The 15,296-nt window shown below is 42.1% G+C and overlaps 1 protein-coding gene across 2 annotated transcripts; it reads left to right on the plus strand.

Moving 5' to 3' along the window:
• Positions 1-1,735: 1,735 nt before the first annotated feature.
• Positions 1,736-13,904, plus strand: C1QTNF3 (C1q and TNF related 3). 2 transcript variants are annotated; one of them, XM_078861868.1, is made up of 6 exons: positions 1,736-2,156; positions 2,757-2,865; positions 3,281-3,435; positions 3,847-3,976; positions 5,907-6,006; positions 13,375-13,904. In XM_078861868.1, exons 1-6 carry the CDS (start codon positions 1,857-1,859, stop codon positions 13,532-13,534), a joined length of 954 nt encoding a protein of 317 aa, XP_078717994.1. In that variant the 5' UTR covers positions 1,736-1,856; the 3' UTR covers positions 13,535-13,904. The 2 variants fall into 2 exon arrangements, with proteins under 2 accessions (XP_078717994.1, XP_078717995.1); XM_078861869.1 differs by having other exon boundaries at positions 1,736-1,931.
• The last annotated feature ends 1,392 nt before the right edge of the window (positions 13,905-15,296 follow it).

The raw sequence follows: 15,296 nt of genomic DNA on the forward strand, positions 1-15,296 counted from the left end.
GAAAGTTCTAAAATTAAGATTAAGGCTTCTTTAGGCCATCGCCATATCTGCACTAATCTTAAAAAAAAATCCCATTGTCTTTGATGGCCACTTCACGGAAAATGGCATAAAATTGTTAAAAGTTTCATTGCTCATCGCGCCTTCCATTGGTCCCACAACACCTCTGCAACTCCAATTAGCATGGTTGGCTACGTGCGGTGCAAATAAATTCAACATGTGAAAAATAAGAATTTGGTTTTACCCTTTCTGGCAATAAAACAAGTGTTAAGATGTTCAAACACCAAATAGATATCTTTTGGAAGGAATCAAGTTTGCATTAACCGCACGTACTTGTTTGTGGTGAACTTGCAAAAAAACATGCTCTGATACAATTTATCCATTTTATTTTAAACTGATTGACCTACACCAGAGGCAACCTTCTTTATTGCCTAGTCCCACCTGTGTCAGACCAGTTCAACATACAGTAGTAACATGTATACCTCGAAATCACTTGTAAAGTCAACACCTGACCTTCAAGATTTGTTTTGCAGTATTAATGTTGCTGCTTGTTTACCCGGGAAACCCTCACTGAGTCTTGCGACTGTTTTTTGTCCGGAGGGTCCTGCCAACTTTTCGCAGTAGGGGGCGATCATTGCTGTACTCCAATTTAAGTAAAGTGAAGGTAGTCTTTACATTTTTGCACATTTAATGAGCCATGACATCATATGTATCAGCAGAGGCAGGCTTGCTGTAATGGGATTCCAGTTTGACGCACATTTATGGAACACGGCTCAAAATAGTCATTGCGGCAGAATATAAAATGTCACGCAATTTTATTTTACTTCATCTACTTTATTATTAATTGTGCTCGTTTCTCCAGAAAATCCTCACTGAACCTCCTGATTGTTTCTTTTTAGGAAGCTCCTGCCAATATTGGCGTGTAAATTGCAATCTGAACCATTACGGGGGCACACAATGGCCTGCTCTTGCGAATGACGTCACGGGATCTTGAAGGTCTACTGTGACGCAGGCGGCGCGTAGAATGTTTATGGTTCATCCACACCGCAGTGATATTGGATTTGAACGGTGAATGCGCAACCAGTCACCTGGCCGCGTCTAATTCACCATTTTTGTATTCACGTCTATTTTCGTTCCTCCACATTTAGTTGTTTTTCTGCTTCTGTCAGTTGTGCGATTGCCACCGTGTCAGTACCGCGTGCCAGTAACCTGTGCGTCAGTGGCGAGGATAAAAAAAAAACTACCGGGGTGCGAAGTCAACCTGAGTCTCATCCAATCTACAGCCGAGTGCACCTGTCAGGGCTCTCGGCGAGGCAACATGTGAAGTCTGTCGTCAAAGATTAAATTGGAATGTTATATATAAAACAAAAATGTACGTTCATGCATATGCACGTGTGCGTATATATTCTCACTTGTCGGAGAAAGTTCTCACACGGTAGGAGGTAAATGAGCATAACAGCTGGTGACAGGCTTTCCTCTTTCTGGTACACATTATACCAGAACGAATGGCTGACCGTGTGAAGCTATCCTTCGAAACAAAGAGGCGCACGCATCGGTCGTGCCAAATGCCATACCTCACGCCGAAAACCCGCATTAGCATTTGGCCTTGCGCGTGAGAAAGTTTCGGTCTTGCACGCCACGTTTAAGTCTGAGCCAAACAGGTGCCCCCCCCCTCCCCCTGTGCCCGTTCCAGTGGTATAAATGCATCTGGAGGACCTGGCTGGAAAGAGGCGTCAAACTGGAAGGACAGAGCAGAGACCCATTGAAAGTATAATCGAAGGAGTAATGACGAAAGGACCCATTTAAATTTAAAAGTCAAAAGGAATCTCAACGAGCGAGGAGAAACAATTGACCACATTATGTTGCCGACAGCTGCCTCCCTGCTGTTGTTCTTCTTGGCTCACCTGTGTGTCGCTCAAGACGAATACGTGGAGGTGAGCGCCAAGCCCGTTTCCCATCCCACCATAGTAGCCACTGCCTCGGTGCCCGTAGCCCAGACAATGGGGCCCCGCTCCCAGGGCGGCGGTCACGACAGAGAGGTCGTCGTAGACAACAAGACGGTTAAAGATGCCACCCCCAAAGCGAAGCAGCCAGATAGAAATGCGCGTAAGCACAAAGAACCGGCCAGAGAGAAAACGAAATCAACTAGTTATGGCCAGGTACTTGCTGTCTATTAGACACACGCTTTAATAGTATTGTAACAGTTGAATTGTGTTTGGGAGTTGTAGACTGCATTTAAAATACATGTTTGTGCTGAAATATTTTTTTTGGGAATATGCTGTTGTATGTGAACAGTAATTAAAGTAGGTGTTTACAAATTGTTATTATTTCATATACTTTGACCATGTTTCCAGAATGAAACGTTTATTTTAATGTAAATGCACTGTAATTAAATGGATTCTGTTTGCTTAATCAATATGACTATTGCAGCAAAATCATTGCACCTTTGACTGGGCCATTTGATTAAATTGGCTACATTGACGTGCGCTTTGTTCTAATGTGCTATTTAAAAGGTAGGTAATTATCTTATTTTCCTTATTTTTGAAAATAAATGTAATGGCAACAATAACATCTCTTCCCACTACTAAGCCACGTGTGGACTGCTCTTGCAAGTATACAAACACATCCTTCTGAACATTTTAATTGACAATCCATAAAATTTTAATTGCAAAGCGAAAGTGCGCTCTTGCAACATGCGCAATGCCTGGAGGGATGTGGTGCGATTGGTTCTGCGGGGAGACTTTGCCCATTTTCCCTAGGACACAGAGCATGCTGTAGACCGGCCCCATGGGCCAGACTGTGGGCGCTTCCTGGGTGCTCCTGGGCCACGTGGATACCCAGGATCAATGGGCCCTCCCGGCATTCCAGGTAACGTTTATTGAACTTCATTGTCAGTGTGTTTTCTCCTTTATATACGTAAAAAAAAATTCCTTCACACTTTGTAAAATATCTTGCAGTTCGGTGCATCTTTGCAGTCACACTTGTCCAATTGATTGACATTTTGCAAATGGTTTTTGAAAGGCTGCTGAGGAAAGTGGATCGAGAAAATAAAAAAGCGTTTTCCCCTGCTCACAAATGAGACACACGACGACCCCAATTCCCATTGCATCGTTTGAGTCTCAGAATTGGATGCATGCGGCAGGGCAATAAAACAACGTGATTACAGAGCCGAAAATCAAAAGTCTTATTCAACTCTGAAAGCCTCAGGGGCAATCCGCTGTGTTGTGATTGGTTCGATAATTTGTAAACAAAAAATATTTCTGGTTTGTTTTCTTTTCCGAAGGAAATCACGGAAATAATGGCAACAATGGTCTGCCTGGCAGAGAGGGTTCAAAAGGTGACAGGGGTGATAAGGGGGACCTTGGAACAAGAGGTGAGAGGGGCGTATCGGGTCCCAAGGGAGAAAAGGGGCAGGCTGGCGTGCCATCAGAGCTCAAGGTAATTCTCCTTTGAGCCACTTTTTGAGAGGGCAATTTGCCGCGAGCACTTTATTAATAATTCATAGGAACGCCGCTCAAAAAATAGAACCGTTAATATTTTATCCATCTAATAAAACGTGGCGCAGTGATTGATCTATTTGCAGTGAGTGGTTTATTGTAAAGAAAGGAAACATTGCACAAAATCGTAGAAGGAACAAGGCATTTGTAATATATATATAGCTTACGTGTTGATCGTGTGTAATAGTTGACATTTCAGTGCACCAAAAATTGCTTCCTAAATGGGCATACATTATCAACTCATAAGTGACAGCTTTGCGTAATCAAAATCTATTCACGGTATATGTGCGTCTGTAATTATGCATGTTGTGACGCGTATTTATGTGTTCCCATTACAATTTGTAACCGGAAGATAGCATTCATGGCTTCCATGGCAACCCACTTCACGAACCAGAACAGCGGCATCATCTTCAGCAGTGTGGAAGCCAACCTCGGAAACTACTTTGACATCATAACCGGCCGCTTCAATGCACCTGTAACCGGTAACGCATCCCCCTGACCGGCACAGCCTCACATTATTGAATACAGCTTTTGCCTCGCTTTTTGTGGGCTTGGTTTGTGCGATTTCGCGTATACTGGGCTAACATATTTCTACAACAAAATTGGCTACATGCGGTTTGGATTCACTCATGGGGGCCATGCGGTCAGACGTGGGACAACGTTGCGTGTTGTACTTTGTGCGCTACTCGGGCAGGCAGCTGTCTAGTGCGGTGCTTTTTGGGTTGGGCGACTGTGTTGTCCATGCTGCGCGATTTCGCTTTGTGCACTCTTTTTTGGAACACATTTACCGCATAAAACGGGGGAAACCAGGTGTATGTGCTTTCACCACGGGGGTTGTGAGCAGTACAACTGGGGTGACAAATGCTACCATTATCCACACCATGGGCATTATCCATCATGAGCAGGCAGCTTTGTAGGACAAACACCTCAGCCGTGGCAGATCACTGTTACAATTCAGTGGGCTCACATGACATTGACTTCTCCAAGACAGAGGTTCTCTGCAAGCCATCTGGCTACCATGAGAGATTCGTTCATGAGGCGATCCACATATACAAACACAGAGACAATTTCAACCGAGAAGATGGATTCTGGCTCAGCAATCATTGGAAGGACGTAATAAACCATTTCGGATCTTAACTGATTGTTGTTCACGTTTACGGTGACTTTCAGACCGCAGTCCACTCACTGGCAGTACCTGTGTATCTTGTGTTCTCCACAGGGAATGCATTATTTGCTCCGCTGCGGGTCTCCTGCCACCGCTCTCCCATTCACATGTTTCATTGCTTCTACATACTATTAACATTCCCTCCCTTTGTCGATGCTACCCCCTGCCCCCCTCCCTTTGGTGCTGCTGATCCTGCATAATGCATGGGCATAATATGACTTTGAAACCCCCCCGCCCACCTCCTACGCATTTCCCATGAATATGCTAAATTCCTCTTGATATGCACATTCTTTTGTTAAGGTGCTCTTCTTCCACCTCCAACCAAGCTTATATATAAGCTCCTAGCTTGGCAGTGTCTCATTCTTCACCTGAAGACGGCTGATTGCGTTGTAGCCGAAACGTCGTGAGAATGATTTTATTATGTTTTATTTTTATTATTTTATTACTTCCCTTCTACGTGACTTTACCGAAAAAACCAAGAAGATACAAACATACTATGGTAAAGCGACCACCGTAAGCTTTCTAGCATACACATTTGTAATCTAGAGATATAATTGTTCAAAAAAGTAACTATTAGCATTCGTCACCCTATGTTGTACCAATAAGTAATTCTTGGGCCAATCACTCAATAACCATACACGGTACTGTTTGTGGGTGGAGCAGTGGGCACAGCAGTTAGTACACCGCACTCTGGCTCCGGTGACCTAAGATTCCCAGTCACAGCGAACACAAGTGGTGAGTCATCTGAAACAGTGTTCTTTCCCACTTTCACCAACTTGTACTGTGACCAATGTGGTGAAGTATGGTGAAACATGCCGGATGACCGACACGGTGTGGGGAGGCCTTCATCTAGCAGTGGATTGACAATTTATTATTTTGAACATTTGCATATGACTGCCTCTTTGATAATGCAGTAATAATTTTCAATCATGATGAATGCATATCCACCTCCTCTTTTCCTGCGATGGATGTTCCACAATAGTCTACAGCGTTTTGAGATGCCATTGCATTTCGTAGCCTCTTTAAATCCGAATTGTGTTTTATATTTATTCGAAATGGTTAAGTAATGTAACATCGCTTTGTTTAAAGTGCTCACAACCATTACATCTATAGGCGACTCGTGGAATTTCGGCAACACGTTCAAAGGGAAATTGAGAATAATTCCCCACCCTGAGAGCACTGTGTGTGAAAGCAATTCGAATTCACCGTCGACGACACGTGTGCGACAACGCTGCCTCTTTACGCAGGAGTGTATTACTTCACGTTCAACATGCTCAAGCACGAAGACGTGGAGGAAACGGTGGTCTACCTCATGCACAACGGCAACACGGTCATCACTTTGTTCAGGTAGGGATGAGTCACCGCCATGAGTTCTGTGTGGTATAATATACTATCTGCGAGATCATTAACGTCGAAACATGGTGTCTGTTTATATGGCGGCGCCTAAACGCGACCCGATCTCGCGATGATGTCCAGATCAAGTGCGTATATTACAGAGAGAGAGGGAGAGAAAAAAAAACAGACTGTCATAGGAAAATAAAAATAGGAAGCTTTGTTGAACTTGAATAAGGGCAGGGAGTCGACAGGACAGATCAGTGGGGAAGGCAGTTCAAGGCCACGGGGGGCAACAGATCAGAATGAGCAACGACAGCAAATGAACCCCTGTAAACCGCTGGGCAGGAGCCATGCATCAACAAAACACTGATTTATTGATTACAATATGTACCTAACTTTTGTTTCTGCCGATAACTGTTACTAACTGTCCCCTATCTATGAAGTTGTATTCATGTACAACATGTGATTATTGTTTTTGGGTGGTTCTCTGTGCGTGTTTTTACATTGCCTTGAGATGTAGCTGCATTTAGATACTGGTTTCATCGATATTTGATTTATTGTATATATATATATTCACATTAGAAATATCCCAAATTGTCCTGTGAAAATATACCCAAAATGGTATTGGACAAATGTAAATTCCTTCAGAATTTCAATCTGATATGTTTCATATACAGAAATCAAGTGTAATGAAGCAGTAATTAATTAAAATGTAACAGTTATCTAACAGCACTTGTCGTAATTGCCAACTCATTATCTGTACCACATTTATTTTACTAAATATAATTGATCGTGACTAAGTGAAAATTACGTGCGAGCAATGTTTAATATATTACGATTCAGCTCATTAAATCAAGTTTGCATGTTGTATTTCACTCGGGACTGCATATCATTCCGAATAGATAGCTGTGTGTTCCTAGAGACAGCACTCACACTGCTTGTTAAATTAATTTCTCGACATAAGCCTGGTGTTCAAGAAAGTGTTCAGAAAACAAAATGCTTGCGCATGTCACGGCTGGAAAAAGAGCCTCCACTAAACATGAGCTCCAGACAGCCCCTCTAGAGGGTGCTGTAAAGAGGGGTACTATAATTCCATGCTGATCAAATGTCTCGGAAGAGGTGAAGGTACCTACACTTTACCCCACCACACACGTCCTGCTGATCGACTATCTGCGAAAGAACGTAAATATGTTGCATTTCATACAGAATAAGGACACTGTCCAGTTATACAAACATTAAAGTGGGGAATGCACACTATAATAACATAATTGTAGAAATTGGGCAATAATTTAAACATGCAAAATAATATTGCGTATATTGACGATTAAATGGATCTCACCACGTGATACAAAAACATTTCTGAAATTAGTGAATGATAAAAAATAGACAAAGGAACATTGTTGAATATTTTGTGCGAATTGTGTAATCGTTAAGCCATTTCAATAACATTTATCACAACTTTAATTGAAGGTAAAGTTGTCCTGAGTCTGGATTAACTGGAACATATTGGCAAGTCGCGTTCAATAAATGGGGTTGAAATGTTCCCAGCCTATGGGAATGTGACCGATTGAAGTGTGCTACTCAATAATTCGATGAGAGTGTAGGGCAATGAGCGATGCAGTCGTGCATTCCATCCTCTCTTGTTGGTGGGACTTATGTAAGTTATGGACTCTGGCTTGATGGGCCATGATGGATTGTTTGAGTAGTCATCCAAATGATCAACATAGGCGTGCAGATATTTAAATGATTGAAATCATCCCAAGGATATTTTTCGTTGAAAACTACTGGGAAAAAAATCATTGAATTAATTGGCTTTGTTAATCGTTCACGAACATTGTTTGTCATTGAGCCGGATAACGCTTCTACATTAATGTGACTATAATTTGCATTATCTGTTCTCCATATTTAGAACTATCTGCAGGTGTAATCAACAATAATAATACTTCACATCCCTTTCACTACGGGATGGAGGCATCCACACCTTATTGATCATGAGGGTTGTTTGACCATACTTCACCACGCTATTCAGTGCGGATTGGTAAAAGGGATCGTGCTAATTGAATCATCCTCATAGCATTCGTAGGCAAGAAGGTGAAGCGAGCGGCTCGAAACTTGGGGTGGGGGAGGGGGGGGTTGAGAGAGGGGTAGGGGGGCCTAACCCACCCCCCCCTCACTGTCTAAATTCCGATCCAGTCAAACATATGTTCTCACAATATTCAACACCAGTAATGGACTTTTCCTCAAAGTCCCCCAATTTGGTGAACATCCATAGCCGTACGGACGATGTGCCGGCTGAGCATCAGTTCAGCGACTCGGCAAACGCGGTTTTGGTCACGTGTGTTCTTTGGAGTAGCACTCCTGCAGTTCGAGACGGCTGCACGCGAAGTGTCTAAATTAGTACGATTAGGCGATGGGCGTCGCAGCCCTTCGTCTAGAAACACGTGGTGGGAATTGCAGAGCAGAACTCACGATAGACAAAAGCAGATTGCGTCATTTCTCATTGTTGGGCATTTGACATTTGCTTAACGCCGTGTTGTGTCCCTGCTGAGTTTTGTATGCCTCCCCTTTAAGCAAGTTCACGCTTCGGAGTAGAATGGAAGTGAGGTCACCAGGTTTATAGCATACGCTGAACTACTGCAACGCCACTCCACCCCATCAGGACGTGTATAGTTCCACAAATAGCACACATTCTGCTTGATGTTGCATCATTATGATGACCTATCTGCGTCTGCCACATTTTTCTCTAACACTCTTGGGTTACACATGTATATGCTTTTATTAGGCTGTGTTTTCCGGTCGGCCCGATTGTATTACCCGTTGGAAATTTTGAGCACTACATTAACTTTTCCTCTCTTCTGTCACCCATCTGCATCATATCTTGATTCTCGGTACCCCATTGACTCAGCTCATCTGTGTGTTGTTAGCTAGCTGCCAGAGACAGACACTTCTTGCCAGATCCCAAATAGACAGGCAATTAAGATAAACATCATCTCATTACGGTGCATTCCCGTATGGAGACATTTTGCAATGATACACGCTTTCTGATTTTCTCATTTATATATTTATCACATACATCTTTGATAAATTTAGATCGGGAGGTGAGGTGTGGTGGCAGGTCAAGCTTATCCTTGTGTGGCCTGCTCATCTATTACACTGGTCAACACACTTTTTCTGGCATAAGGTATTCTAACGGGTTTAAGGTAATTTTGGGGTGCTGATTCCAAATCTGGCATCAGTTTTTGTCTATCACATTAGCTTTTTGAGATATAAAATATTGCATTTTCAATAAAAACTGCAGAACAAAAATATTAAATAAATGTGGATATCTACATAAATTATATTATAAACACACTATCCTAAAAATACAGCACCATATTTTGACACTAAAGCAGTCACTGACTCGCAACAACTTGCAATCATAAGTGACAGAGTTAATTTCGGGTAAAATCAATGAAAATGGGGTATGCCGTTAGCATAAAAATGAGATGTGATAGAGCAAATCTGAGATCAGATTTGGAATCAGCACCCTGAAATAGTCTAAAACAGCTGCAAAAGTTCAGGCTAAAAAACTAATTTTTTTTGTTGACCAGTGTTATATATCCCACAAAGTGAAGTGCAAAACTTACATCTTTCGTTAATGGTCCCCAAACATTCCGTGTTTTCACAAGTTCACCGGGACACAACTGAAGGAGACTCCCATCAGCAACAAAGCCCAAGTGTGGCACACATTCTCTTTGTATTTTTCCCCCCTTACATTCCAAATTTTCTATCGACGTCATGTCACGAGGCAAATACATTTTCCATTCAGAGCTCTGACCAGTGCAGCATTCCATGCCACAGAAAGGGCCCTGCAGATTGTGTCACTGAACTACTGTACTTTTCGCTATCTTAAAATACCTATTTGTACACAGAAGGGGCACATCTTTTTTATTCGTTCTGCCAAAAAAATGTGGTCTTTTTATGTGTTCTTGCAAAGGATGATAAATTACGTGATTAACCAACTTTACAATTACGTGCTTTTTAGTGTAATTATTGGTGGCCAAACTGATACCAGCAACTCAATGCCCTTACGAACCCAGTTTAATCAAGGGTGGTTGCTCAGATTTGAACATAGGATCTCAGCTGTGCACGCTAAGTGCTTTCAAATAGCATTAGCTCCCTGGGCTACACACACATTCTCTTTGATGTTTAGTGAACACTTACAAGATGCTTTATAATGATTTACCATTTAAACTGATTTAAAAGTAATTCACAAGAGCCCATCGAAAATCTACATTTCCATTTGCAAATTGGATGTGAATTACGTGTTACACAGAATCGTTCATTTGAAACCATTTATTTTTGCACGTTGTTTCTGGTTTAATGACAGTATAGGGACTTTAACATCCACTTTATAAATGATCCTGCATTTTGGTAATTTCCAATATGAATTTCCAGGTGGCTATAGTAAGGCCCACTGAGCTATATAACTATTTTTCAGAAGCGACATGGCCACAAATGATAGCCCAATGAAATGGCTTATGATGTGGGAATTTATAGCAGCCAAATACTCTAAACGCATGTTTCTAAATGTGGAGGGAAAAACCGGAGCACCCGCAGGAAAATCCACCCGACCACGGGGAGAGAACAAGCTCCAGCGGGTATAAAATTCTCTAGCACGCGTCGTGATGGGTCCTGCAAGATCCAATCATGTTTGTCCGGTGCTCGCCGAGCTGCATTGGCTTCCAGTTGCTGAACGAATACATTATATGGTTGTGCTCATTACACACAAAGTGCTTTCCACAAATTAGCCATAATACCTTGTTGACCTCGGCAAGGGGCTTAAACCATCATGCAAACTCTGGTCATCCTCGCAGCAGATTTTGGCTAACCATCTAACAAAGATGGTCACTGCATCGCGCACTTTCAGATACGCTTCTGTGGCCATCTGGAACGCTCTTCCCTTCCGATATTAGGAAGCCACTGGAACTATACAGTTTTAAGTCTAAATTGAAAACGCATTTATTTCGAATTGTTTTTTGTGTTTCGTCTATTGCCTTTCCCCCACACCTCCGATTAACACGTACGGTGTGAAAGAAGTTCAAAATACATATACAACGTGCAAACTACAAATATACAAGAGGCGTCAGGGTCGGGATCAAACCCACGACCTCCTGTATAACGGGCGAGGTAGTTAACATATCACCACCATGACACCCCTAGAATTAGGAGTGGGGAATCAGAATGGCTTACCAGGCCATACAACTGCGAGGGACATTCAACAATTCTGAATATAGAGTATAAGGTTTACCGATTTTTTTTTTTATAGATTATAGAAAATATAGAAAATGTACATGAAAAAAACACACGTATGATCCCCGTGTTGGATAAATTAAAGGGGTTGAGGGGGTCCAGGTGGGTCAAAGGTCAAAGTGGCACTGCTGATATCCCGGCCTCGAATCTGGGTTTCAGCTGCTCGTGATTAAACCGGACTTTCAAAGTTGATGGTCTCAGCCCGGTCTGTAATGACTGCACGACAAAATCACTTGTTAAGTTTGGTTTTGCACTTAATTTGGCTTTATTTTTGCATCGGACAATTATAAATACACCTAAAATGTGTGCAACACTGAGCAATCGGCTCCCTTCAGGCAATATGCGACTCACTCGTTGACAACGAACGCTCTCAGGGCACAACCTTGCAACATCTGGCCAGCACCAGATTTAGAACATCACTGTCCGGTTTAACGGGAGACAAAGTGGCACATGATCTCTGGCGGCTGTTTGCTGCTTTGTGTGTGTGTGAAAAAGCCACTCCATTTATGCAGAAACAAACATTTTATTTGACATTTTACTCGCATGGGGATTTTATAGTATTATAAAGCAGCCTTTGAATCACGAGACGGGTTACACTGGAACGATTCAGTTTTACACAACGAATATCTGTGCTTCTTTGTTAATCTTGCCCATTCACTATATACTTTCATGATTGTTTGCTTATCACCTTCAGGTGCAGGAATTCTAAATAGATCAATACAGTACACACCCAATTCTAAGAGCAATCTTTATTAACCTCCTCTGTTGACTGAGTAAATTGCGAGAACATTTGACTAACACACAAACACATAACACCCGACTGACGTGAGGAATATCATGGGATGTTCCTGTCAACAAACATGCAGTTGGAACACCATCTGCATGTTTGAATTGGTCTTGTGTGACATTAATATGGAGATGAATTAAGTAGACACTAACCAGCGTGGTATAGTATGGTCAAATAATCTCCATAACCAATACAGCCGGGGGGAGGGGGGGGGCTAATCCAGCAGTGGAATTAGAAAAGGCTGTATGATGTCTTCATACATAGCGTTAAATGAAGTGAAACTCAAAAAAATATTTCACGAGACAACATATTGTTTTCAAGGTTGTCAGCTATTCTGGAGAACATCAGTCAAGTACACAAGGCGCACCAATGTCCCCTTTCAACCTCTCAAGAGTCAAATGATCTTCACGCCAGCCATGCAATATGGATTGTCTGTGAAGTTATAAAACGCTCACGTGAAATAGCCCGAAGGCATGAGCATACTAAACTGTCAGCAATACCTGTAAATAAATAACACATTGACATTTTGCTCATCAACATTCCATAACAACGACTCAAAGACAAGTACATCATAAAGATGGTTTATATTTATTCAGAAAATATAGATTGAGTTTTAAGACAATTTTCAAAGGAAGTTACTGCACGTGGGATGTTTTACCAGTCCCTTGTTAAGGAGTGTTTTGCATGTGGGAGAAAACAGGACTGCCCAGAGAAAATTCCACTTGCCCTGCTCGTCTCCTGGCCACTTCACATCGCAGTGCATTTCGCAGCTTCACAAACACATACCATCCACGGACTCGAGCCTCCACTGCACTCAATTACAGACATGCAATACTGCGCCAGGAGTGTGATTTCTAAAAGCGGCCCCAAGTTCAAGACACTATTTGTATGCAAATCAAACGCCACTTGCTAAATATACCAAGCGATTCTGCAGTGGCAGTGCTTCTTCCCGTGCAACTCAGTTGAGAGGTTTTAAAGATTTCTGAATTATTATTATTATTACCTCTCCAGTAGACGTCTAATCCCTTAACACTGTCACTGCAGGGGGGGCCCAATTATGCCTAATTTCAGGCGGAAGGATCAATCACTTCTCCACGCACCTGTGCAAGCCAAAATAGCTCTTATTAAGTTGAGGCCGTCAAGTGCACGACCTGGCCTTGCCTTTCCCGTGCAGCGTCTCCATTCGCGGCATGACCACCGCACACTTGAATCAGGCACTTCATCAGCCAGCCGACGTGCACTTCATCGCCTCAACATGGCTCCAACGCCGCCGTGTCCACCCCCACTTCCCTGGTGTGCAGCTACGAAGTGAAGGGGAAGCACGACACAGCTGGGAATAGCGCTGTGCTGCGGCTCAAGGAAGGCGACGAGGTGTGGCTGCGACTTGGCAACGGGGGAATTCACGGAGACCACCAGCGCTTCTCCACCTTCTGCGGATTCCTCCTCTTTGAGACCGCCTGAGCATCTCCGCAACAGCATCGTTTTTTTATTTCGTCTGCGTCCTTTTCCTTTTGTATATTCTTTTGAGTCGAGGTGAAGTGTATGCTCTTCTGTAGCCGCTTAGAACAAATTCAATTAAACGTGTATTTACTCGAAAGCCAAATAAATGGCCGGATACATTTTAGTCTACAAAAGCAATAATGCAAGTGTAACATTATGGTCAGTTGACTTGCATACCTGATGCTTAAATTGCATTTGGATGTCATTTAATATGAATGTTTCTCCTAGTTTGGAACATTACTTTTAAACAAACATTTAAATTAATGTATAGACTTAGCATTGTATTAAGGCCAGCATACTTAGGCCCACAGTCAATAAGGTGTGTTTATAATTTTAGCCAAATATGCTGAAATCTCTGGAACATTCTCTTATCTTTTCCAGTTAATAGATATTAGTAAAGCTAAGTCATTGTTCGATTCTAATTAAGTGTGGGGCTAAAATGTTTTTAATTTTCTGCATAGTTCTGATGGACAGGATTGTATTTCTGTATGCGGTGTTATTTACATTTCATGAATTCATGGATAAATTGATGTTGCTATAGCTACCGTAGCAATCTGAGCATTTTCGTAACAATGTACACTACCACATGTTTACTTCTTCCGCAATAAAATGTTTTGGATACAAGCTGGCCGCCTCGTATATTGCTCATACGAAAGAAATATGAAAGAAATAACGCTGTTGGGAACGCATCCCCATAGATACAATAGTATAACGATCCCTTTTAGCACCGATTCGATTCACGCTCACTTCAGGAACACATTGTGAGCGCAAAGCGAGGTCTGCCTATACTGTACTTGCATTTTTTGTATTATAAGTTGTAATATAACATATACAGCATTTTTTAGAGTTCAATGAGAAAAAAAAGCGATTAAACAAGTTAATCTGATTATTTGCTATGGCGAAAGCGTTCATAACACAGGGGTGAGCCATGCAGCAGAAATGTAAAACAGTTGCATTTTGTCAAGTTATGTAACTGTAGTAGCAGAACACACGTGCCAACAAGCACAATCGATTGATTTTGATAATGTTGAAGTTCTGTGCAAAACTAGACTAATTCGAGAATCTATCGAAATTTAGAGAATTGAAAATAATTGTAACCGTTCTGATAATTACAGTCTTAGTGCTGCTTTGAAGCGAATTATCAAGTAATACAGTGTTTAACTGCATGCCTATCAAGGTCACCACACGTCGATGGTGATTAACTGTGAGCAGACGATAAAAGATATTGCGATTTCCTGCACACAAAAACGGCGAGATGTACAGGCTTGGTGTGCATGCATAATTTGCATGCACAATGTTGCTGATTTCCCTTTGAATAACTCAACCGGTAATGTATATCTGGCCTTCGCACCTGATTGGCTCACAAGTGACGATATCACATGTATCCCTCGATTTAAGACTGAAGCAGGAGGATTTCTCCACAAACCTGGCCGCATGCCTGATGATGCTAGTTGCAATTACTGGCGAAACGTCGTACTCGAATTGTAAATGTTGTGGGTTTACTTTCCAACACAAACCTGAATAATTGGCTGTCTTGGTGGTGGCGGGTTTAATGATACATTTATACTTATGCGATCTAACCCAAAACACCTCTGATGGATATTGGTCACGAAGGTCTACGTTGTTAAACGTACTACTGACATGTTTTGTATTTTACAGTTTAAAATGCAATATTGAACTCGTTAGTCATCAGTCTCGTTTTTGTTCACGTGTTTGTTAATCG

This window comes from Lampetra fluviatilis, chromosome 13 (genome assembly GCF_964198595.1).
Source record: "Lampetra fluviatilis chromosome 13, kcLamFluv1.1, whole genome shotgun sequence".
NCBI lineage: Eukaryota > Metazoa > Chordata > Hyperoartia > Petromyzontiformes > Petromyzontidae > Lampetra > Lampetra fluviatilis.